Below are 25,307 nucleotides of genomic sequence, written 5' to 3' on the forward strand. Positions count from 1 at the left end.
GGTCTGGAGAGAGACAGGAGGGACCAAAGGGCACGTGTGTTTAAATTGCAACAAATAGTGCTAGACAGCTTTCCAAAGGCGGAGGTGCCACGGGTGCTGCGTGTGCAGACGTGCCCTCCCGCGCCGGCCAGCAGGGCTCGCCAGATTCCCTCCACCTGTGGGTGTGGAGCTCTTCCTCCTCGACACCCAGCACACGCCTCTGTCACTGTTCCAACGAGGTCTTGGGTTGCTTCTCCTGTCCCCACAGCAGTGTTGTCATGTGCGTCTTTCCATTTACGGCGGCCCAGCCCCGATGTCCAGCGGGCTGCCTCCACATGCAGACCCCCTCCCCGCCCTCAGCATCAGTAAACCGTAACCACCTTAGAAAGAGACGGAACCACACTCCACTTAGGCAAGAGAGACCTGGTGCGAGGTAAGGGGGTGGAGCGTCCTGGAGAGGGTGGAGCCGCTGTGAGCCAAAGCTCCTCACAGCCCCGGGGAACCAGCTTGAAAGGCTGCCGTGCATTTCCTGCAACTCTGTGCACCCCATACACGTGTGTGAGTATGTCCACATATACGGAAGTACATCCATCCCATCCATCCACATACACATATTAGGGGAGGCGGCTGCAAAGATATGGAAGAAGAATAGAAATAAAAGTACTGTTCTTTTTTTCAGCTCACTTATATAAGCTCAGTGATTTAAAGCCTCAATTTCATGTTTGCTCATGACGTGGAAATACCTGATAGGTTATATGAAGGTCTGAGAGATTAAAAATGCATTTATTTTATGTAATACATAATTTTTCCCTTTCAAAACTCCTGGGGAAATAATTTATTTGGTGAGTTTCTCTTGTTTGTTCCTTTATTTTTTCATCTTTTGTTAAGAGTGCACAGTGAGGAAGAACAGAGGAGGAAAAGTGGAAGTGAGTGGAGGGTAGGATGCAGGGAGGAGAGGGCGATGCAGGAGGAGAGGGCGATGCAGGAGGAGAGGGCGATGCAGCGAGGAGAGGGCGATGCAGGAGGAGAGGGCGATGCTGGAGGAGAGGGCGATGCAGCGAGGAGGGCGATGCAGGAGGAGAGGGCAATGCAGCGAGGAGAGGGGTCAGCAGGAGGAGAGGGCGATGCAGGGAGGAGAGAGCGATGCAGCGAGGAGAGGGCGATGCAGGGAGGAGAGCGATGCAGGGAGGAGAGCGATGCAGCGAGGAGAGGGCGATGCAGGAGAGGGCGATGCAGGAGGAGAGGGCGATGCAGGAGGAGAGGGCGATGCAGGAGGAGAGGGCGATGCAGAGAGGAGAGGGCGATGCAGCGAGGAGAGGGTGATGCAGGGAGGAGAGGGCGATGCAGGAAGGAGAGGGAGGTCAGCCAAGCGTGCCAGGCCCCACGTGGTCACTCCCAAAGTTACATGTCACCCTCAGGGACACTGTGTGCATCTGCCTGGGCCCCATGCTACCCTCCGGCGGGTTCCAGGGCCTCACCTGAACAGGCACACATCTCCAGGCAGCACCTCTGTGTTGGGTATCCACGCGCCTCGTGCAGCACGGGCTCGCGTTGGGACCTGGAGCCGGCTGCCTGCCCTGGAAGTCCTCATCCAAGCGCAGTGTGCTCTCTCACTCTGTCTGTGGCATCCAGGTGGGCTGCAAGCTGAGCCTGGTCTTCTTCCAGTACTGCATCATGGCCAACTTCTACTGGCTCCTGGTGGAGGGGCTGTACCTCCACACCCTCCTGGTGGCCATCTTCAACCCCAGCCGGCGCTTTGTGGCCTATCTCCTGATTGGATGGGGTAAGGACTCCCCCCGACAGCCCACTGCCACCCCCAAACCCACCAGGTTCCTGATTCCTGTCCTCTCTGACCTATAAATGCAGATGCTTTCAGCTCAGAAAAGTGCTGTGCCACCCCTGTAGGAAGAGCTTTTCTAGAGCCAACAGCGTAGTATTTCTGGGAACCAGGACCTGATTTAAAACTGCTCTGACTCCCATTCCTGGGGCGAACCCTGAAGGTGGGCAAGTGAGAAGGCAGGGGCCTGGGAGGAGGAGGGGCAGGGAGACCGTCCATCGTGAGGTCCCACTACCGTGCCCACCAGCAGGGCTCTGCCTCAGCTGCGGGACCCCCACCTTCACAGCGAGGGACTCCCCTTCAGGTCTTTGCCAGGTCTGAACACAGCCTCTCCAGCACGTTGATACCGACACCCAGAAACACAGAGACGCATCTCAGGACCGTGAAGCCTTCAAACACATACTCAGTTACCTTCACTGCTTAGTAAGGCATGAGCGTAAGCCTGTATGTATTTATGAAGAGCTTCCACTTGACCTTTTCATCAGAAAGCCCTGTCCTTGACCGTCAGGCTAACAAAAGCTCCCACGTGTGCCCCTGCTGGGCTGGTCCAAGTGACCAGCGCGGGCTTGTGCTCACCAGGCGTCTTTCTGCAGGCACCCCCACCGTCTGCACAGGCGCGTGGACTGCGGCCAGGCTCTCACTGGAAGACACAGGGTGAGTGCTACGCCTGTAAAGAGAGATCGAGCCACACTGCGGTCCTGGCCTCACTGGTCTTGGGAAACCAGAGAGAAGCTTCGTATCTGGTCAGAGGCAGCCTTTGGACACCGATGGGGAGGACATTGAACTTCATGGGGAGGAACACGGGTTGGAGTGCTTGGAGAAGAGCCAGGGACAGGTGGGGCTGAGCTGGGCCTGGCAGCGGAGCTGAGGCTGGGGTCAGCCAGGCAGAGACGGAGCAGCCAGCCCAGCGAGGAGGCCGGGTTGAGACGGCCAGCTGGGGCACAGCTCTCTGAGGTAGTGCGGTTGGACCAGGGCCCAGACTCAGGCACCAAGAGCTCCTACCACCGTTGCTGTGCCTCACTCAGGACCCCAGGGTCTACCAGTTGTCCGCTGCCAGTAACAAGCCACCCAGAGCTGGGAGCTCACAAAGTCCCAGTTGATCTGGTGTGTTTCTGTCCCTGGCACTTGGGGCAGTTCTCCAGGCCTCAGTCAGGCCCACTCACACGCCACAGGCGCCTGCAGGGGCAGCCAGGGCCGTGGGTCTAGACAGCGTACGCTGGGTTCCAAGGACTCCACGTCCTGCTGTCAGAACCAGCTAGGATCCAGGACGAGCGTGGGTCTCTGCCCCTGCTGGGAAGGGGTGTGGGTAACGGGAGTGAGCCGGAGGCATTTTACAAGCCGCCCACCCCAGCTCGCTGCTGGAGAGAGCGCGTGGCTCACGGTCGGGGGGCGCTTTGTTTGGTAACCCCGTGTAAAGGGTGAGTCTGCGATGTGCTTATCCTCCTGTGCCTGGTTTGTAGATGGAATTGGTGGTGACGTGATTCTCCTTCTCTCTTTTCAACAGTTGCTGGGATACCAATGACCACAGTGTTCCCTGGTGGGTTATACGAACACCAATTTTAATTTCTATTATAGTAAGTCATTTCTGTATTGAAGCGTGAGTTGCCTGCCGGGTCGCACACTTGGGCAGAGAGCGAGCCCACTGTCTGGTAGTAAATATAAAGGGCCCGTTCTGCTAGGTCTTCTGAGACAAGGACCCTGAGGCTGAGCTCTGGCACGGTGGGCCTGGCCCACCTTCAGGACGAAGTCTCAGTGAAGCGGACGGAGGGCGAGAAAGAGACAGTCCTCCCGGGGAACCTCGGGGTGGGAGAGGTCACAGTCAGGTCCCCCAGGTGTGCGGCCTTAGGGCAGAACTGGATTTCCACTTGCGGATTTCATGTCTCAAAATTAATTTTCTCAACTCAGCTGCCGCAGCCTGGGGTCGGAACGTATGCGATGCAGCAGAGAGACACTGGCTGTGACTCAGGGGGGCGGAGCGGGGAAGAAGGAGCAGAACCGGGGGGGGGTCGGAACGTATGCGATGCAGCAGAGAGACACTGGCTGTGACTCAGGGGGGCGGAGCGGGGAAGAGCAGAACCGGGGGGCGGGGCCCTGGTGCTTCTAAAACAGCGGCGCCTGGAGCCCCGTTTAGGGCGGGGCTGAGCCCCACCCCACCCCCACCCCCACCCCCGGCCACACCACCTCCCTTGCAGGGGGACTTCACAAGCAAACGTGTCCTCTCTTTTCTGTGCAGGTCAATTTCATCCTTTTTGTTAGTATTATACGAATTTTACTGCAGAAGTTGACATCCCCAGATGTCGGCGGCAATGACCAGTCACAGTACAAGTGAGTATTCGTTTAGATCCAGCTCTGAGCCACCCTCACCAACCTCAGGCAGCCTGGAAACTTTGAGTATATGTGTGGAGAGCAGAAAAACTGGGGGGCGAGGACCCTGCAAATGACCCCAGCTTTTCTCTTTTAGTCGCGGGAGTGTGCTCTTGGCCACTTTACAGGGACCCCCGGAGATGGACTGTCTTGTCCAAGGGCCAGCGTTGCCATGGCAATTATTCAAGCTGTGTTCCTCTCCTTCATTCCAGCGTGGATGTCCTCTAGAGAGCTGCTTATTGAAGTGTTCTGCCCACTCTCCTGTTTTGTAATCCGACTTCTTTCTCCTTGGCCACACGTTGTTTGTATTTTATATTTAATTCTTTCTTCCCCGTCAGACCACAGGGTCCAGGGGACACCTCATGTCGGGCCTTGTACTTAATAATAACTCAACTGATGTTTGTTGCCTGAATGATAACATGAAGATGGTTACAATCATCTCCCTCATGGGAAAGGGCACAGAAGTTAAGTAAATCACTCACAATCATCCAGCTAATTAATAAGGATCTGAGAACTCTGTAAAGGAACTTGAAGGTCATATAAATTTCTATCAAGAATTTATAAAGAAAAGATAAAGCCCACAACTCGAGTATAAAATAAAGCTAGTTTAGTGTGGAGTGGTTGGTCCAGCTGATAGGAGCCTTGGGTTCAGGCAGATCGGGGTTGGAATTGCAGCTGCAGAAGCTGCATGACCCTGGGCGGGTTACCTGACTGCCCCTGCAGGGTGGGCCCCCCGTCAGCTGTCTCCTTCCCTCCCCTCCTTTAGACAGCAGGGTGGACCTGGGGAGACAGACAGGTGGCATGCCCTGTGGTCAGCAGCCCAATGCTGGGTTATGTACCAGCTGGAGGCCTGGGGGAGGTAACTGCACTACTCTGCCTCGGTTTCCTCACCTGTGAAGTGGAAATAATAATAATAATTGTCACAAGGTTATAAGGATTGATAGAGTTAATATTCAAAAGACATTTAGTGGCTGGCACCAGTAAGTGTTGCAATAGAGTTTGGTAAACATATACATATAACTGTGCCCTGAGGTGTGACAGTCTCTGCCCAGCCCACATTCGAGGTCAGGCCTAGAGATAGGGTTCCACGTCAGACCACAAAGGATAAAGTGGTTTCAGCCAAACCTTCCAAGTAGCATTTTTACTGCTCAGGTGAGAAGCCGGGCTGGTTCCTGGACTCACCCCATGCCTGCAGCTCAGGCTGCCCTTCAAACTGAACTTTCAGTTTCTGCACGTCTTATTCAGGGCCACACTGACCTTTCCTTTGGGCTCTCTGGGAGTGTTCCTAAGTGGATCTTAGAGATGCATGCTTTTATTTTGGAAACAAAATAAAGTGGGGATGATAGAATCTGTTCTTTTTCCGGGATAACAAAAAGGCAGAGCACATCTTTTCTGTGTATCTGTCTCATAACAGTAGTGGCAGATCTCCAGGCACAGGGCCCCAGGGGTCCAGCTTCTAAATCCCTTTTCTAGAGACTAGCACAACAGCAAATTCCAGATGGATCAATAATGAGAATCCAGGGCTTCCCTGGTGGCGCAGTGGTTGAGAGTCTGCCTGCTGATGCAGGGGACACGGGTTCGTGCCCCGGTCCGGGAGGATCCCACGTGCCACAGAGCGGCTGGGCCCGTGAGCCATGGCCGCTGAGCCTGTGTGTCCGGAGCCTGTGCTTCGCAACGGGAGAGGCCACAACAGTGAGAGGCCCGCGTACCGCAAAAAAAAAAAAAATAATAATAATAATGAGAATCCAGGCAGGTTCTCGCTAACATTTAACTAAAGGGCAGCTCCCTGCAGAATCCCAGCCTTCACTCACTGGGCTGACAGAGACCCGAGGTGGTGAAGGCAGCAAGTGCACCGTGGGTGTTACAAAGTCAAATGTTCAAAGCTGCACGTGACGGCGGCTGGGTGGTCAGTGAGGCCCTCCCTGCCCACCAAGACCCAGGGCGTGCTCACACCTGGTGCAGAGTGGCTGGGGTCCCGAGTTTGTGCAGATCGCCCAGTACAGAGGAAATCTTCTTGTTGTAAATGCCACAGTGCCTCAAAAACATGTAAAGAAAATGGTGACTTTTTTCCAAGTGTGCGCTGGGGTCCAGCAAGCAGAGGAGGTGCGGGAGGAGCACGGAGGCCCCTCCCGCCTCAGTTCCCACAGCTCAGAGTTGCCAGGATGAGGCGGGTCGTTGGAGCGGCTGCTGGTTGCTGGGGTCACCCAGGGGCCTGGACATGCACACGTACCACTTGGGCCCCAGCCCTTGCGTTCCTGACCGGCCCCCTGGTGGTCCCAAGGCTCCTGATCCTCAGAACATGTTGGGCTTGCTACATCAAATATGGCCAGGTCGAGTCACCTGGGAAGATGCTGGGCCACCTGCAGAGACCTGATTTAATTGCATGAGGGGCAGCCTGGACTTGAAGAGGTTGAAAAGCCCCGCAGAGGATTCTCATGTGCAGCCGTGAGAGTCAGAAGTGGCTTATAGAAGTGGTCCTCAAAGTGGGGTTCCAGACAGCAGCCTCAGCATCTCTGGGCACCTGATAGAAGAGCAAATTCTCAGGTCTGCGTTTTAACATGACCTCCAGGTGGTTCTGGTGCAGGTGGGGCCTGAGAAGCCCTGACTTAAAAGAATGTGACCTGTACCTGCTCAGGGAGCCGAGGGGCTTCGAAGGCGGGGCGGGGGTCGGGGGAGGACTGAGGTCAGCTATTTTATTTTCAACACCAATGCAGTGAGAAGAAAATCTGCTCTTTGATTAGGGAGGGTAAGAGCTCTTTGATAGGCAGAGAAATTAGATCTGGTCTGGGTTCCCCGATTCCTCAGGCTGTGCGCTCCAGAGCAGGGTCGCCTGCCAGGACCTAGAAACAGCCGCGTCTGCGGGAACACTTTCTGTCACGCTTGTGCCGGGGGGCCACCCCGACTGCGTCCGCTCTTTTCATCTGAAAGTAAAACTTGCCCCCATCCTCCAAAGGCTGGGGGTGGGTCTCTGCTATTAAAACCAGTGGCACACGGGGCCGTCAGACCTGCTCAAACAAATGTCCTCCTTGGCAAACTCGTCAGGATTTCTTGTAAGAGCTTTGCTGCTTTATGAGGCAAAGTGGCGGTCATCGTCGCGTTTGCACACTCTGTCCGTGACGCGGTGGGGCGGTATTAAAGTTAGGGGCCCCTGGGCTGGCCAGCAAGTGCCCAGCGGGCCACCTCGGGAGCTCAGGCCTCTCTTTGGTGCAGGAGGCTCACCAAGTCCACCCTGCTGCTCGTCCCTCTCTTCGGAGTCCACTACATGGTGTTCGCCGTGTTCCCCATCGGGATCTCCTCCAAGTACCAGATACTGTTCGAACTGTGCATCGGATCCTTCCAGGTGCGGGGGAAGGGGCTGGGCGTCCCGGGGAGGGGTGGCGTGAGGGAGCTCTGACCCACCGCCCTTCTCGCCTGCAGGGCCTGGTGGTGGCGGTCCTCTACTGCTTTCTGAACAGTGAAGTAAGTCCTTTGACCTCCTCTGGAAGCACAGGTTCTCGGCTTGTGAGGGAGTCCCTGAAACGCCCCTGAACACCCTGGGGAGGGCCCGCCCCCGCCCTGCTGTGGGGTCAGTGCCGTTGCCCGGCGCCCGCGGCGCTCGGCTCCGTTTTCCCGCGCACCTCGGCCGCCCGCCGACCCGCACCGTCCCAGAGCCTGTCCCACTGCGAGCTCCCGGCCAGCCCCGCCTCCCCGACCAGCCCCGCCTCCCAGGCCAGCCCCGCCCCCCAGGCAAGCCCCGCCCCAGGCAAGCCCCGCCCGCCCGTTGCTTTGCCTCTGCCGCTGCCCCGTACCCTCGCCTCACCTGGGCGGCGGCTGCCTCTCCAGCGGCACGCCCGGCGCCTCGCGCGTCTTCCTTGTCGCCCCGCGCGCTCCTCGGGGTTCCCTCCGTCCATCGCTGGCCCGGGCCCCACCCCGGCTGTGTCCAGCCCTCTCTGCTCCCCGGGACATCCCGGCGCGGCCTCCCCAGGCCGAGCCGGCGCCTGCTGCGTGCTCGTGCTTCCCTGTCCCGTGTCGTCTGAGCGGCTCCTGCACGCCCCTCCCCTCGTTCCTTCCGGAGCCCGCTGACACCCCCGCCCACCGGGAGCCGGGGAGCAGAGCCAGGGCTGCCGCGCAAAGCGCTGGGGCCCCGGCTTCCGCGGGAGGTCTTTGCTGGAGAGCCGAATTAGCCCCCTCGGGTTCTGGGTGTAGCAGCCGCTGCCTCTGGATTGAAGCCTTGGGCTCCGTAGTCTGACCACCTTTCTCTTGGTCCCTCGTCTGGTCCCGCATCCTTCTCCGCCTCTTCATTCCCGGGCCCGTCTGCCCCCGCCCGCGCCCATGGATATCACACCCTCCACGCCCAGAAAAGGGCGAAGGGGAAGCGTTCATTCACGGGCATTCGCTCTAGGGGGAAGCTGGGGTCTCGGTTCCAGCTTGCCCGACCGCCTGAGCCCCGCCTGCTCTCGCCCCCGCCCCAGGTGCAGAGCGAACTGAGGAGGATGTGGCGGACTCTGTGCCCCAGCCGGCCCTCCGGCCGGGACTGCAGGCTGCACAGCTGGTCCATCTCGAGGAACGGCTCAGAGGGCACCCTGCAGGTCCCCCGCGGCTCTCGCGCCCTGTCCTTCCTGCAGACGGAGACCTCGCTCATCTAGAGGTGCCACCACACCGCAGCCCGAGCCCCCAGCCAGGAGTGCCTGGGGTGAATCAGCTCGGACCCACTGGAGCTGGGCTTGGCTTATCCCACCCGTGGAACCGGCTTACCTTGTAACCACCCGGGGTTTAAATCTAACGATTGTTACACCCCGGCATTTAGGTAGTTTTGTTCTTTATGTTGTTTGGCCGTGCAGACAGACCCATTTGCAAAGAGACCAGGAAAGATCAAGGTGGCAGTAGCCCAGGACTTGGGTCCAGCGACTGTGGAAGAAAACGGGGGATTTTCTGATCTCAGTGCCTGTTCTCAGGGGGCACAGGCCTGAGCTGGGATGCTGGCCCTGAGTGACGTGGTCACCCTTCCTCTGCATGACCTGCATCGCCGGCCTCAGCCCCCAGGTCCCACTGGGCAGCCCCTTGTGTGCAGGACACACAGGCGCCCGCTGAGGGCTTCCGTGGAACCCTCCCGCAAGCCCAGCTGGGCCCCGCCTGCCCCAGCCCTGCTCACACCGCCATCCAGGCTCTTCTTTCTCTGCCGCTGCACTCAGTTCTCCAACCCCTTTATGATACTGGTCCCCTCTAACAATGAGGCCACAGTCTTCGTCCTGAGGCATCACAGACCTGAGCTCAAGTGCCAGCGATCGGATGACTGGCTCCGGGGAGCGGGGCCTGGCAGGCAGGGCCGGGCTGAGGAGGCGGGCTGGACGTCCGGGGGCGGGGGCTGGGCGCCACGAGGCCGTCGCCCCGCAGCGTCCCTCTGGGGTGTGCACCCAGGCGCCCTGGGAGAGGAGCCTGGTCAAAGAGTGGCAGCAGCATCCACCTGGAGCCCCCGGCAACCGGCTCCCCAGCTCAGACGATTTGCTGCGGCCAGATCTGCACGACCGACTGAAGAGCCAACTCCCAGGGTGCCCGGGGCCATCGGCGGAGCGCGGGCGCTAGATATGCACCTGGACGTCCGTCAGCTGCCGGGAGCCAAGGCCGTGAGCCTGGAACTGGGCCGTCTGGCCTGACAGCAGAGGGGAGAGTGAATATCACGCCCTGTCAGCAGAGGAGGGGGTGACCAAATAAAATGTTGTAAACGTGTGTGGAATGTCCCCAAGCCGCCACGTGTGACCGCTTGAGTAAAACCCATTTCATGTCTGTTCGCTGGGTGACTCTGACCAGCAAATCCTGAGGCCCCAGGACCTCAAACTGAGGACTTTCGGAGGAAATCTTCCCGTGTCTAAAGCGGAGCCTGGATGGCATACGGGGTGGGAAGGGGGGGGACGTGGCGGCTTGTGGCCTTTGGAAGCAGCCACCTTCCCCAGGGCACTCACACCGCCTGCCTGGACGTGCTCCTTACAGCATCCGGTCAGCGGTGGGGGTGGTGCACGGGGCGCCCAGCAGCCCTGCCAGGGTGGGGGGCACCTGCGGCTCCCAACACACCCACCCCCACAGCTCCACAGAACCTGAGAACCTGCTAACTAGGGCCAGGGCTGAGCCCATGCGTACTCGCGTATGTGCACGTATGTGTGTGTGCCTTCTGGGAGCTAACCCCTAACTGCATTAGTGCCACAGACAGATAAAATCTATTTCTAATAAACTCCATGTTCAACGAAACTGCTTCATTCCAAGAGGAATACCGCACACTGCTGAAAGTCAAATTCTCCAGAAGCCGACTTAGAAATGAGCGGACCGACCAGCCTCTGGTGAGTTTCTGAGAGCCCCAGGCGCCAGGTGATGGTACGCTGTCAGCTGTCCACTGGTGGAAAGAGCTTCATGAGAATTTGCTTAAGGTAGGAATGCGTTGCATTCGCAAGGAAGGGAAGTGAATACGTGATGTCGGAACGGGCATGTGCCCAGGAGCCGCGCTATAGATGGAAATAACGAGCACCTTCCTTTCTTAGCAAGAATGGCGTTTTTTCAATGGTGCTTTTTTTCAGGTTTTTAGGTTAGAGAAATTTTACAGAGGAGTTACCAAACCTCAGATATTATATCCAGATATTACCCAGAAAGTGAAAAAGCTCTGAATTTCATCCTCCATCTGGCTCTTACTGCTTGAGAAGTAAATATCAAGAGTGAATGACCTTGTTCCCAATAGTTTCCTCTACGTCTATGCAAACCTCTCTCCCTCCCTCCCTGCCGCTCTTTCTTCTTTTTCTTCGCGGAAAGTAGGTCATATTGTATAGAAGTTTCTGCAACTTGCTTTTTTAGTTAAGACAGGCCGTGTGGATCTTGCCTGTCTGCACACAGATGTGCTTTACCTGTAACAGCTGCGTGATGTTCCATGGCACGGATGCGCTTGGCTTATTCCACACTTCCTGTTGAGCGCTTCTGCACGTGCTGGAGCATCCCCACAGAACGTCCCAGACGTGGGAATGGGTTCCGGGCCTGCGCATTTGGCTCTGGGCGGGTACGGCCCTGGAAGAGGTGGCCTCAGCGCCCCTCTCACCAAGCTGCGGTGGACACCAGCATCACTGGGGTTCCCATCTCTCTTCGCCCCAATCTGCTGTCTTTAGTCTTGGGGACAGCGAGTGTCTCTTCTTCACAGAAAGCTTTCACTTTAGTTCTGAGCCTCAGCCTGACCCACTGACGTAGACGTCAGGTAGCCAGGCCCCTGCTCCTCCAGCCGGCCGCCCCACCTGAATGCAGGTCCCGCTGAGAGTTTACAGATTAACTTCCTTATTCGTGGAAATGGGGACAAGACTCAGCAGAGGTCATGGGCGGTGTGTCATCGCCATCTGATTGCATCGCCGACCACCGGGCCCCGTAAGAGGCCCTGCTTAGCTTGGGGACGTCACAAAGGATTTAGGGCATCGTTTATACCGAAGAGTGTTCTTTGGAAGATGGAGAGAAAAGGGCCTGTCACTTCCATTATCTTCTCTAAAGGTTTAATGAGGAAAGTGGAGCAGGCAGAGGCGGTGGGTGGCCCCCTCACTCGTGACAGCAGTCCCACCTACCCCTGCCCAGGGGCATCCCGGACTGAGCCCTGGATAGCAGGCCTCAGTGCCAACAATGACCCCAGAGCTGTCACTGGGATCTTGGTTAAAGCTACTTATATTCAACCCCTGACACTGGAGAACCAACAGGGGGAAATAAACTATTGGAATATAATTACAAAATAATGAGGCCAAGTAGCACCAATCTCTCTCTTGGAGATTCAGGACTTTACAAATCCTTACATGCTGAATGCTATAGATAGCAAAGTATAAGAAGCAGCAAGTAAACTCAATACACCTGAAAAACACAAGCTTTCCTGGTTTTAATCATTATAATCATGAATCTAGAATATGCAAAATTTGTGATTTTCAAGTCATAACAAAAATAATTACAATTCATTCAGATTTAAAGGCACACAATATAATAAAACCCCGTCATAAGGTGACTCATCACTCTGCAGACTTTCACATGCATGGGCACATGTGTTCTCCCAAACCTGTCAGCCTGCTGTGAAAACCCAAGTACCATCTGTTCTTGGCTCTGTAGGAGCCCCAACTCTGTAAGTTTAGTCCCGGTCTCGGTGCACGCATGAAACACACTCATGAATGCTGGACGAGGCGTTTCCGGAAGCAGCCCCGGCCGCCTGCCCGGGGACTTTGGAAAGGGTTTTGGCTGGCTTCCCTCCCCCCGAAGAGTCCCTCCTTGTCAGACAGGCTTAGGGCCCGGGGATGGAGAAGCTGAAGGAAGAGGAGGCAGGTGGAGAGGGTTTACTCTCGGAGTGGTGGGGGGGGCGATGGGGCAACTTAACAGAGCAGCGCCGCAGACGGCATGTCCGTGCACAGAGCAGGGCTGGAGGGCAAGGGAGCTCGGGAGTTACCGAACCCACCAGGCGCCCGCTTGTACAGAAAGTAGAGAAGGACCCAAGTTACTTAAATTACCTTCGTGGACTTCGCTGTGGCTCACGGTCCTCGACCGCATCTGGTCTGCATTGTGTCTCCTTCTCCATCCCCCCATTTGTCCATCTGGCCGTGAGACCGCGCAAGGCTTTGCGGACAGCAACGCCGAGCGCTCAGGAGGGGACAGAAGGGTCAGAGTGCAGGGCAGAGGCGGTGAGGGGCTTCAAGCCCACAGGAAGGAGAGGTGGCGGGTGGGGACAGCTGTGGCCCGAACACAAGGCTGTGAGGGCTCAGCAGCCCCACACCCTGTGCCCAAGTGGCCACTGCTGAGAAAATCTGCGAGGCCGGGGCCAGGCTCGGCACTCAAGAACCACGACCGGGTGTCCGCTCTGTGTCCACCAGCCAGGCAGTTGGAAAGCGCTTCCTGGGGCCGCCTCTCCTGGCGTTCACCTGCTGGCCCGTGCCCTTGCAGCGCTTGGAGCAGGGGTCAAAGCAGACTGCCGGTGACGGCACCGACCCCCATTCCCATGTGGCCCCATGCCGCCCCGGGCCTTGGCTCCCAGCCTCGCCGGCCTGGCCACAGCCTTGCAACGGCAGAGGGAAGCCACAGCCCGGGAGGCGGCGCCCTTGGCTGAGGCCAGGGGGTAAACGGGCCGAGCTGGCCCAGCGCAGCCCTGCCCTCAGCAGCCCGCGGGCCGCGCCATGCTGGTCACTGCAAGCTGCCTAGGCTTTGTTTCAGGTGGGTTACCCATAAAGCACCAGTCCCCCTGTGTGCCCAGCCCCTCGCTCTGGTCCCCGGGCCCCGCCCAGGGCAAAAACTCAGCAGGGAATGAGAAAGGCAAGTGAGGGGGGCTTGAGCGTCTTCAGAGTCTGTGCGGGGGCACCTTCGGACAGATCCGAAATCAGATGGTGTGAGTGGCCTCTGCCAACCCGCCTCTACGACGTCCCAGCTGCTCCAGAAATGCCAGGGCTCGGGATGCAGGATGTCACCCTCCTCTGTGGCTTCGGGCAAACTTCTTGAATAATCTGGGCTTCAGCCATCTTCCCTGCAGAACAGGAGCGGGGGAGGAGAGGGCGCGCGGGAGCAGGTTCCCCTAAATCCCCCCAGCGCCTCCACCTGCGTCCCGCCTGCTTCCAGGGCCCTCCCATCCCTGCTCTCGCCCCCCGGCCCTGTCCCCACACTGATGAGGCCCCCGTGGAGACCAGTGGGCAGCTTGTCCACCAGACCAGCGAGAGCAAGACCAAGCCCGGCCTGTCCTGCCGGCGACACTCAAGGCTGCCCAGTAACTGAACCTGGGTCAGCGAGAGGGGTGCTGGGAGGGGTCACGTGCCCCCCCCACTGATCCTGAAGGCGGCACCATGGCGGGCAGTCAAGAGGGTGACCAGGCAAGGAGGAAGCTCCCCACGGCGCCTGCTCCGTCCCGGGTCCGGGGGCAACTTTCTCCCTCGGAAGCGCAGGGCGACCCTGAGCCAGGCGCCCCCCAGAGCGAGAGGGCAGGTGACCTCCTCGTGTCGCCGTGTGCCCACCCGGGGCTGGGGAAGCATCTCCGAGAATGTGTTCTAAATAACGTTTAAGAGCAAGTTGAAAGGATGCTTGTTTGCAAAATATACCAGAAGAGTGAATGGCGTCCCAGTGGCGGTTTGACTATGACTTCATCTGAGCAGAGTTCCCAATGGGCTGGGATTCACCCAAGCCTCAGCCCCCTCTACGCCCCCTCTGGATGGTGCAGGGATCCAGGCCACCACGAGGGGTCGGCCTTTGCCCCCCGGCAGCCCCGTTCTGGCCCTTGGCTCTCAGAGGAGCCGGGATAGGGCAGGTGCCCAAGGCCACTCCCTCCTGCCATCCGGGGACCTCCCCCAGGCCCACCTCCCTCCAGCTGACCAGCAAGGGGCCAACTTAGGGAGCTCTCCCCGACAGGCACGTGAGGGGCGCGCTCTGGCTCCTCCCACACGGGACAAGGACCGCTGTGCTCGTGTGCCTCCGAGCCGCAGCCCGGGCGTGGGTGGGCCAGCAGTCGGGACCCCGAGCCCCCTCGCAGCCTCATGACGTCTGTGGGGACAGACTGTATCCACTGTGGACGCCCTAGAGCCAGCTGATGCCAGTGAGAGCTAAATAAGTGCCAGCCAGTCCCGACTTCTCCTGGTGGCAGGAACTCCATCTCCCCACGAGGAGCTTCTTATTCTATACGATATGAGTTGTATTGTATTATGATAATACTCTGGTATAATAAAACCACTAAATATAAAGTTTGTAATGTCATACCACGTAATACAGGTGTCCCCGGCATCTAAGTTGCCACATACAGCGTCTGTTCAAAACGTGGACGTGTGTTGTTTCCTTTCCCCCTGGGGTGAGGTTAGTGTGAGCCGCAGGCCGTGGGGTGCAGGGGATGGGGTGCCGGCGCCCTGGGCTGGTGGTCACTGCCTCCACTCCAGGTGCTTGCAGAGTCTCCAGTGACCCGTGTGGCTCAGGGCTGGTGGGAACGGCTGGGTGCAGAGACGGAGGGGCCGCAGCCGCCATCCTCCAGGTCAGTCCCATCAGTTTGAGGAAGACCAGCTGGCGACCGCTGGCTCATGGGACGCGTTGGGACGGTCACGCTGATCATGCGCGTGCCAGCCTGCATCAGGATCGGGGAGAGCCGAGACGGCCCCGCAAGAGTCACCCTACATGAGCAGGGGCCCCAGCATTTGGAAGCTTCAACCACAGGCGACCCCTTGGAAAATGGAATCACAAGAGGAAGTTATTCTCCCTAAAACTGTAATAAAAGTTTCGATGATATGAATTTGGGATTGCCTATTTTACAAAAGCATAACAGATTTCTTAGATTTAAAGAAGACAGCAAAAAACTCAGCTGAGTGCGATTAATATGGACCAGAGATAACAAATATAGGACAAACGGCCAAGTCTGGGAGAGGCAGATGTGTCCCAGGGGTCAGCAATGGCATAGACCACAGCCAGCAGGACAATCTCACACACAGGACTTGGGGGTGACACTGGCGTCAACACTGAAGTCAATAAGCAAACAGGGTGTTTGGAACCCAGGGTCTGGAAGGGAGAGAGGAGATTGACAAAGAACCTGGTCACAAGGAAGGACCCCAGGAACATGCCATCAGGTGCCCTCACCTGTCTGCCCCTGGCCCCAGCCAGGCTTGGCTCAGATAGGAGTCTTGAGCCCCAGTAGAGACAAGTCCACCAGCTGGAGGAGAAGAGGGAACCGAGGAGCCACCCTGCAAGCGTAACAGGCACCCCAACATCTACCGACACTTCACAGGTCACGGTGTAGCACACTCGTGGAATCTCACGCCCACAGCAAGATAAGGAGGAAAAATACATCACTCCCATTTCACAAGTGGGATGTAGGGTCTGAAGAAGTGAACTGACTGGGCCAATGACAGGGAAGCTGGGAGTCCAGGTCTTCTGAGTCCCCACCATTCACCTTCCTGTCTCCTCATCTGCTTTGTGCACAGAGGCCAAGGAAACAGAGGGAACATGCGCTTCTCTGGGTCTCTCTGGGTGCCGAGAGACCCCATGCTGGCTTGTGCCTAAAGGTTCCCATGTAGGGCTTTGCCCCCGCCCCAGAGTGAGAGGCCCTGACCTTCGGTGGACACATTTTTAGCTTCCCTGCAGGATGGCACACCCCTGAATGGGAGTGGATTATAGGACATACCCTACCACTGTAGACGGTACATTTGCTCCTGAACAGAAGTGGATTATAGGATGTACTCTACAACTATAGACAGTACACACACTCTTGAACGGAAGTGGATTATAGGACCTACTCTACAACTGTAGACGGTACACACTATCCTGAACAGAGGTGGATTATAGGATGTACTCTACCACTGTAGCTGGTACACATGCTCCTGAAAAGGAGTGGATTATAGGACGTACTCTACAACCGTAGACGGTACACATGCACCTGAACGGAAATGGATTATAGGACGTACTCTACAACTGTAGACAGTACACACGCTCCTGAATGGAAGTGGATTATAGGACAAACCCTACAACGGTAGACGGTACACATGCTCCTGAACAGAAGTGGATTACATGGAGTACCCTACAACTGTAGACTGTACACAGGCTCCTGAAAGGGAGTGGATTATAGGGAATACCCAAAAATGTAGACGGTACACACGCTCCTAACGGAAGTGAATTATAGGACTTACCCTACAACTGTAGACGGTACACATGCTCCTGAACGGAACTGGATTATAGGAAGTACTCTACAATCGTAGACGGTACACATGCTCCTAAACGGAAATGGATTAAAGGACATACTCTACAACTATAGATGGTGCACACGCTCCTGAACAGAAGTGGGTTATAGGACAAACCCTACAACGGTAGACGGTACACATGTTCCTGAACAGAAGTGGATTATACGGAGTATCCTACAACTGTAGACGGTACACATGCTCCTGAACGGGAGCGGATTATAGGGAATACCCATAAATGTAGACGGTACACACACTCCTGAACGGAAGTGAATTATAGGACGTACCCTACAACTGTAGACAGTACACACGCTCCTTAACGGAAGTGAAGTATAGGGTGCACCCTACCACTGTAGACGGTACACACGCTCCTGAATGGAAGTGGTTATGGGACATACTCTACAACTTAGACTTTACACACACTCCTGAACAGAAATGGTTTTAGGGCGTACCCTGCAACTGTAGACAGTACACATGCTCCTGAACAGTGGTGGATTATAGGGCATACCCTACAATTGTAGACGGTACACACACTCCTTTGGGAACTAAGGGAGGTTTTTCCTGCATCTGGACGGATTTGCTTGCTGTTAGAGGCTCTGTTTCTTGGCTGCAGACTGAAATCTTAGTACAGTGCCTGCTGGACTGCAAAGCACAGCCTGGATCACGGCAAATAGATCTGTGCGAACTATAAACACCTGTGGAAAACAGCTCAAAGGGCGGACACTGCAGAGAACGGGTCAGGAGTTTCCTTCATAAATAATGGGGTTGAGCACTATGGAACGGGTATGTCGGGTGATTTTATTTAAGAAAAATTATGCTTCACTAAGACTTAACACTGCCGCTAGCATTATTTGATGCTCTTTTTCTTAAGAAAATAAAAGTAACATTTCTATATGCCTCTTTGTGATATATATTTAAAAACACAAGATCCTTTGGAAGTGTCTTCAAATCTTACTTTCCACCCTCACCTCTACCTCCTAAGATCACCCCAAAATACCAGTCTAGAAGAACTGAATGTCCCACTTGAATGGAGACCTTGGTGTAGCAACACAGAACTATTAACTTTCTCTTGAGGAGAGAGGAGGCTGTCTAAAGATATAAGAAGAGGGCAGGCGCTCTCTCTGGGCCTTGCATGCTGGGGGCTGCTGAGGAGGGATGGCCTTCACCAAGGATGGACCAAATACATCTTCAACAACAAAGAAAAGGAACAGGGAGTTGAATTTTCATGTCATGAACAGATTTACTATACACATCCTGACTGCATCCGCATGTGTGTATATATCTCATTAAAAAGACTATGGTATAGCCACATTCAAAAGAATGATATTGGGCCCCAATCTCACACCATGTACAAAAATTAACCCAAAATGGACCTAGGAACTAAATTTAAGAGCTAAAACTAGAATATGTTTAAAAAACTGAGCAGTAAGTCTTTGCAATTTCTTGTTAGGCAGAACCTCTTACACATGACACCAAAAGCACATGCAACGAAGAAAAAAAAATGGATTTCATCAAGATTAGAAACTTGTGCTACAAAGTAAACCATCAAGAAAGTGAAAAGACAACCCACAAAATGAGAGAAAATATTTGTAAATCATATATCTGATAAGAGACATATCTAAAATTTATGAAAACACTTACTATTCAACAATTAAAAGATAAATAGGCCAATTTAAAAAATGGGAAAATGATCTGAATAAACTTTTCTCTAAAGAGAATATACAAATAACCAATTAGCACATGAAAAGATGCTCAACATCATTGGTCTTTAGGGACACGCAAATCAAAACCACAGTGAGATACCACTGCATACACGCTGGGATGTCTATCATCGAAACGTCAGATGGTAAGTGTTGGCAAGGATTCCACTCTGAGGTGTGTACCCAAGTGAAATGAAAACATGCATCCACACAAAAACTAGTACACAAACATTCCTAGTAGCATAATAGCCCCAAAGTGGAAACAATTCAAATGTCCAGATGGTGAATAAATAAAATGTGGTAGATCCATACAATGGAATAAAAAGAAATGAAGTACTGATATGCAGATGAATCTTGCAAACATTATTATGTAAGTGAAAGAAGCCAGTCATAAAAGACCACATATTATATGGTTCCATTCATATGAAATGTCCAGAATAGACAAATCTATAGAGACATAAAGTAGCTTAGCATTTACCTAGCGCTGGTGGGACTGGCGGGGGGTTGGGGAGAGTCTGCTAAAGGACACGAGATTTCTTTTCACAGATATAAAAATGTTCTAAAATTGGATGATAGCAGTGATTGTATAACCCTGTGGTTTTAATACTCAAAGCCATTGAAGTGCACACTTCATATTTTTTAAAATATTTATTTATTTATTTATTTTGGCCGTGCTGGGTCTTAGTTGCAGCACGCGGGATCTTCGTTGCAGCACGCAGGATCTTTAAGTTGTGGCATGCAAACTCTTAGTTGCTGCGTGCATGCAGGATCTAGTTCCCCGACCAGGGACTGAACCCAGGCCCCCTATATTGGGAGCATGGAGTCTTACCCACTGGACCACCAGGGAAGTCCCAAACTGCACACTCAAAATGGGTGAATTGTATGGTATATGAATTATATCCCAATAAAGCTGTTTAAAAAGTGCAAAAAAAAAAAAAAGACACTGGAAATAAATGTAGTAATACTCAAGAGTATTTCCCTCTGGGTGGTCCAAGTACAATTATCTTTTTCTTATATTTTTAATACAAGTCTCAATTATCTTCAATATGCACATATTACTTTTTATAATTTCAGAAATAAACCCAATTTTAAAAGAATATATAATATCCTTGACGCATGAGAGGTTACGTCTTTATTCAAGTAAAACTGGGGGCGGAGTCACGATGATGGCAGGCGAGGATGCGGAGTTTGTGTCTCCCCACAACTAGGGTGCCTGCCGGACACTAGTGTGGGACCTTGAAGCCCAAGGAGATGGGAGGAACCCTCGAGCAACCAGGCAGGACGAAGGGGGATTGAAGGGGGAGGAGACGTGGAGGCCAGACAGGACCAGTGCACCTGAGGGGTGGCTGGGAGGGGGAGGGGTTCCCACACCTAGAGGGACCCTCAGGGGCTCAGAGGATCAGGGGGAGTGCGGCTAGCATCTCCCCTGCCCAATCAGGCCTGGGAGGCCTGCTGGGCTCCCAGGCCAGGTCCCCCGCCCACTGGGCTCCTGGGCCTGGTCCTCCATTCTCCAGGGCCCCCTCCAGCCTTGTGGGTCCTAAGGGCTGGGAGAGAGGAAGGGAGGAGGGAGGAAGACAAGGAGAGGCAGATGGTGGTGGGGGGACCCTCCAGGACCAGAGCATCAGGGGAGGCATGGCAGGCGTTTCCCCCCACCCACTTGGGCCCCAGGAAGCCTGCTGGGCTCCCAGCCTGGTCCTCCATTCTCCAGGGCCCCCTCCGGCCTCATGGGTCCTAGGGGCATGGGAGGGAGGGAGGGAGAAGAAGAAGAGAGGCCAATGGGGAGGAGCCCTCCGGGATCAGAGAATGGGGGAATGTGCCTAGCATTTCCCCTGCCCACTCAGGCCCAGTGAGCCTGCTGGGGTCCTGGACCTGGTCCTCTGCCCTCCAGGGCCAGAGGCACACCTGGGCCCCTTCTGCTGCAGCCCCTCCTGCTGCACCTAAGCCCTACCCCCCACACCCCCAGGGCCTTTTCCTGCCCTGTGGGTCCTAAGCATAGGCCCCACCCACCACCTCAACCCCGCCCCTTCCTAAGCCCCGCCCCCACAGCCAAGGCCTTGTACAGCTTTTTTTTTTTTAGAGAGCAAAAAAATAATTTATTCCAAAGTAGGGCAGAAATAAGAAATTAATCCTGAAAATATACTTTGGTATAATTCTGGTGGGACAGATTTCCCCTCTGAACATGTTCTCCTACTGACTGCCCCACTGGAGTCTTACTGTCATGTAACAGTTTTTAAACACTTCGCTGATTCTCATGTTGTGAGCAGGCAGGAGCCATCTTCAAATCCACAGTTTCCAAGGAGAGAGAAATGTTATTTCTCAGAAGAACAGCACTTTCTATCTCCGAACAGTACATAAACATTTTATAGAGGCAGCACAGTTTAGATTCAATAGGCACATCATTCATCAAAGTGTAAAAAAGGTGACAGGAAAAAATACTGCATTGTAGAATAAGATATTCAAATGTGGTGGGAACGTTTAAGGCAGCTGACAGCCAAAGTGGGCGAGTCAAGGAAGGTGGTCTGGCTATGGAGGTGATTTTGCATCTAGAGGAGTTCTCTTCATGACCTCAATGACTGGGCACTGGCGAGCAGGTCTTCTTACTCAAAGCCAATGATGCTTGAGGTACCAGATGGTTTCATTTTTCAACTGCGGTCCAAAGAGAGGGTTGAGTTGGGCCAGAATTGCAATCAGCCAAAAGAGATAGCAGCAGACGGAACAGGTCACCAACATGGTGATGATAACTCTCCGGTTGGGACCCTTAGGGATGAACCAGGGCACCAGGAAGCCGATGAAGCCCCAGAACACGCTCATCACGATGAGAGGCACGGTGAGGCTGGTATACGCCATGGTTGCTGCGGGAGGTGCCAGCCCCTGCCCCGCCGCCTCACTGTGGTCCCACCCGCCAGCTTTTTTTTTTTCTCTTCTTTTTTACTACTGTAGGTCTGTTTTACCTTCTGGCTGTTGTTTCATCTATATTCTTATTTTTTAAATTCTTTCTAACACATCTCTTAGTTTTCTAATCTAATTTTATTTTTTACTCTTTGTTATTGCTCTGCTCCTTTTTTTCTTTTTTCTCCTTTTTTTTTTTTCCTGCCCCACGTGGCTTGCAGGATCTTGGTTCATGAGCCAGGGTTCGGGCCAGAGCTCCTGTGGTGGGAGCTCCGAGTCCGAATCACTGGACTAACAGAGAACCTCAGACCCCAGGGAATATTCACCAGAGTCAGATCTCCCAGAGGTCCTCATTTCGGCACCAAGACCCAGCTCTACCCAACAGCCTACAAACTCCAATGCTGGACGCCTCAGGCCAAACAACCAGTAAAATAGGACCACAATCCCACCCAACAAAATAAATAAATAAATAAATAAGGTGACAAAAAAATATGTCACGGATGAAGGAACAAGGTAAAAACCTACAAGACCAAATAAATGAAGAGGAAATAGGCAACCTACCTGAAAAGGAATTCAGAGTAATGATAGTAAAAGGCGATCCAGAATCTCTGAAATAGAATGCAGGCACAGATTGAGAAAATACAAGAAATGTTTAATAAAGAGCTAGAAGACCTAAAGAACAAACAAACAGAGATAAACAACACAATAACTGAGATGAAACATACATCAGAAGGAATCAATACCAGAATAACAGAGGCAGAAGAATGAGTAAGTAAGCTGGAAGACAGAATGGTGGAAATAACTGCTGAGGAGCAGAATAAAGAAAAAGGACTGAAAACAATTGAAGACAGTCTCAGAGATCTCTGGGACAACACTAAATACACCAACGTTTGAATTATAGGGGTCCCAGAAGAAGAAGAGAAAAAGAAAGAGATTTGAAGAGATTATAGTGGAAAACTTCCCTAACATGGGAAAGGAAATAGTCACCCAAGTCCAGGAAGCACAGGGAGTCCCATACAGGATAAACACTAGGAGAAACACAACAAGACACATATTAATCAAACTAACAAAAAATAAATTTAAAAAAAAATACTAAAAGCAGCAAGGTAAAAGCAAAAAATAACATACAAAGGAATCCTCATAAGGTTATCAGCTGATTTTTCAGCAGAAACTGCAGGCTACAAGGGAGTGGCAGGATATACTTAAAGTGATGAAAGAGAAAAACGTACAACCAAAATTACCCAGCAAGGATCTCATTTAGATTTGATGGAGAGATCAAAAGCTTTACAGACAAGCAAAAGCTAACAGAATTCAGCACCACCAAACCTTTAGCATTACAACAAATGCTAAAGAAACTTCTCTAGGCGGGAAACACAAGAGAAGAAAAAGACCCACAAAAACAAACCCAAAACAATTAAGAAAATGGTAACAGGAACGTACATATTGATAATCACGTTGAATGTAAATGGATTAAATGCTCCAACCAAAAGACACAGACTGGCTGAATGGATACAAAAACAAGACCAGTATATATGCTGTCTACAAGAGACCCACTTCAGACCTAGCGACACATACAGACTGAAAGTGAAGGGATGGAAAAAGATATTCCATGCAAATGGAAATCAAAAGAAAGCTGGAGTAGCAATACTCGTATCAGATAAAATACACTTTAAAATAAAGACTGTTACAAGAGATAAGGAAGGACATTATGTAATGATCAAGGGATCAATTCAAGAAGAAGATATAACAATTATAAATACTTACACACCGGACATAGGAGCACCTCAATACATAAGGCAAAGGCTAACAGCTATAAAAGGGGAAATTGGGGATTCTCTGGTGACGCAGTAGTTGAGGGTCCGCCTGCCGATGCAGGGGACGCGGGTTCGTGTCCCAGTCCGGGAGGATACCATGTGCCGCGGGGTGGCTGTGCCCGTGGGCCATGGCCGCTGGGCCTGCATGTCCGGAGCCTGTGCTCTGCAATGGGAGAGGCCATAGCAGTGAAAGGCCCGCGTACCGCAAAAAAAAAAAAGGGGGGGGGAATTGACACTAACACAATAACAGTAGGAGACTTTAACACCCCACTTACACCAATGGACAGATCATCCAAATAGAAAATAAATAAGGAAACACAAGCTTTAAATGACACAACAGACCAGATAGATTTAGTTGATATTTATAGGACATTCCACCCAAAAGTGGCAGAATACATTTTCTTCTCAAGGGCCCATGGAACATTCTCCAGGACAGAGCACATCTTGGGTCACAAATGAAGCCTCAGAAAATTTAAGAGAATTAAAATTGTATCAAGCATCTTTTCTGATCACAATGCTATGAGATTGGAAACCAATTATAGGAAAAAAACTGTAAAAAACACAAATACATGGAGGCTAAACAGTGTACTACTAAATAACCAAGGTATCACTGAAGAAATCAAAGAAGAAATTTAAAATAAATACATAGAAACAAATGACAACAAGAACACGACGACCCAAAACCTATGGGATGCAGCAAAAGCAGTTCTAAGAGGGAAGCTTATAGCAATTCAATCTCACCTCAAGAAACAAGAAAAATCTCAAATAAACAATCTAACCCTACACTTAAAACAACTAGAGAAAGAACAAAGAAAACCCAAAGTCAATAGAAGGAGAGAAACCATAAAAATCAGCAGAAATAAATGAAATAGAAATGAAGAAAACAAGAGCAAAGATCAATAAAACTAAAAGTTGGTTCTTTGAGAGGATAAACAAAATTGATAAACCTTTAGCTAGACTCATCAAGAAAGAAAGAGAGAGGACACAAATCAGTAAAATTAGAAATGAAAAAGGAGAAATCACAACTGACATTGCAGAAATACAAAGGATTATAAGAGACTACTACAAACAACTATATGCCAATATTCTTGGAAAGGTACAATTTTCCAAGACTGAACCAGGAAGACTAAGAAAATATAAACAGACTTATCACAAGTAATGAAATTGAAATTGTAATTAAAAATCTTCCAACAAACAAAAGTCCAGGACCAGATGGCTTCACGTTCACATTCAAATTCTATCAAACATTTAGAGACAATACCGATCCTTCACAAACTCTTCCAAAAAATTGCAAAGGGACGAACACTCCCAAATTTGTTCTACAAAGTGACCATCACCCTGACACCAAAACCAGACAAAGATGTCACAAAAAAGAAAATTACGGACCAATATCGCTGATGAATATAAATGCAAAAATCCTCAACAAATTCTAGCAAACAGAATCCAACAACACATTAAAAGGATCATACACCATGATCAAATGGGATTTATCCCACGAATGCAAGGATTCTTAAATATACGCAAATCAATCAATGTGAAACACCATATTAACAAATTAAGGAATAAAAATCATATGATCATCTCATTGATGCACAAAAAGCTTTTGACAAAATTCAACACCCATTTATGATAAAAACTCTCCAGAAAATGGGCATACAGGGAACCTACCTCAACATAATAAAGGCCATATATGACAAACGCACAGCAAACATCATACTCAGTGTTGAAAAACTGAAAGCATTTCCACTAAGATCAGGAACAAGACAAGGATGTCCACTCTCACCACTCTTATTCAAAGTTTTGGAAGTTCTAGCCACAGCAATCAGAGAAGAAAAAGAAATAAAAGGAATGCAAATTGGAAAAGAAGAAGTAAAACTGTCACTGCAGATGAAATGATACTATACATAGAAAATCCTAAAGATGCCATCAGAAAACTACTAGAACTAATCAATAAATTTGGTAAGGTTGCAGGATACAAAATTAATGCACAGAAATCTCTTGCATTCCTATACACTAACAATGAAAAATCAGAAAGAGAAATCAAGGAAACAATCCCATTTACCATCAC

At 52.2% G+C, this 25,307-nt stretch overlaps 2 protein-coding genes across 3 annotated transcripts in view; one reads left to right on the forward strand and one right to left on the reverse strand.

Annotated features, from left to right (window-relative positions):
- The window catches only part of VIPR2 (vasoactive intestinal peptide receptor 2), a 57,949-nt gene extending 48,531 nt beyond the window's left edge, over positions 1 to 9,418 (forward strand). The window contains exons 7-13 of one of the 2 annotated variants that reach the window (XM_024132097.2): positions 1,612 to 1,762; positions 2,410 to 2,470; positions 3,321 to 3,390; positions 4,050 to 4,141; positions 7,391 to 7,520; positions 7,598 to 7,639; positions 8,632 to 9,418. In XM_024132097.2, the coding sequence (XP_023987865.1) occupies positions 1,612 to 1,762; positions 2,410 to 2,470; positions 3,321 to 3,390; positions 4,050 to 4,141; positions 7,391 to 7,520; positions 7,598 to 7,639; positions 8,632 to 8,805 (720 nt within the window). In that variant the 3' untranslated portion in view covers positions 8,806 to 9,418. Of the gene's footprint in view, positions 1 to 1,611; positions 1,763 to 2,409; positions 2,471 to 3,320; positions 3,391 to 4,049; positions 4,142 to 4,277; positions 4,669 to 7,390; positions 7,521 to 7,597; positions 7,640 to 8,631 lie in introns of those variants that run through there. The other variant, XM_024132105.3, reaches the window with a different exon arrangement.
- An 11,334-nt stretch (positions 9,419 to 20,752) lies between these two features.
- On the reverse strand, positions 20,753 to 21,448 carry LOC102996599 (V-type proton ATPase subunit e 1-like). Its single transcript, XM_055084675.1, has one exon. It carries the CDS (start codon positions 21,381 to 21,383, stop codon positions 21,138 to 21,140), a length of 246 nt encoding a protein of 81 aa, XP_054940650.1. The 5' UTR covers positions 21,384 to 21,448; the 3' UTR covers positions 20,753 to 21,137.
- Between the last annotated feature and the right edge of the window lie 3,859 nt (positions 21,449 to 25,307).

The sequence above is a fragment of the Physeter macrocephalus genome, chromosome 5, assembly GCF_002837175.3.
Source record: "Physeter macrocephalus isolate SW-GA chromosome 5, ASM283717v5, whole genome shotgun sequence".
Classification (NCBI taxonomy): Eukaryota; Metazoa; Chordata; class Mammalia; order Artiodactyla; family Physeteridae; genus Physeter; species Physeter macrocephalus.

Excerpts from the sequence above, each read along its gene's own strand:
- LOC102996599 (XM_055084675.1), bottom strand. The coding sequence starts at position 21,383 with ATGGCGTATACCAGCCTCACCGTGCCTCTCATCGTGATGAGCGTGTTC.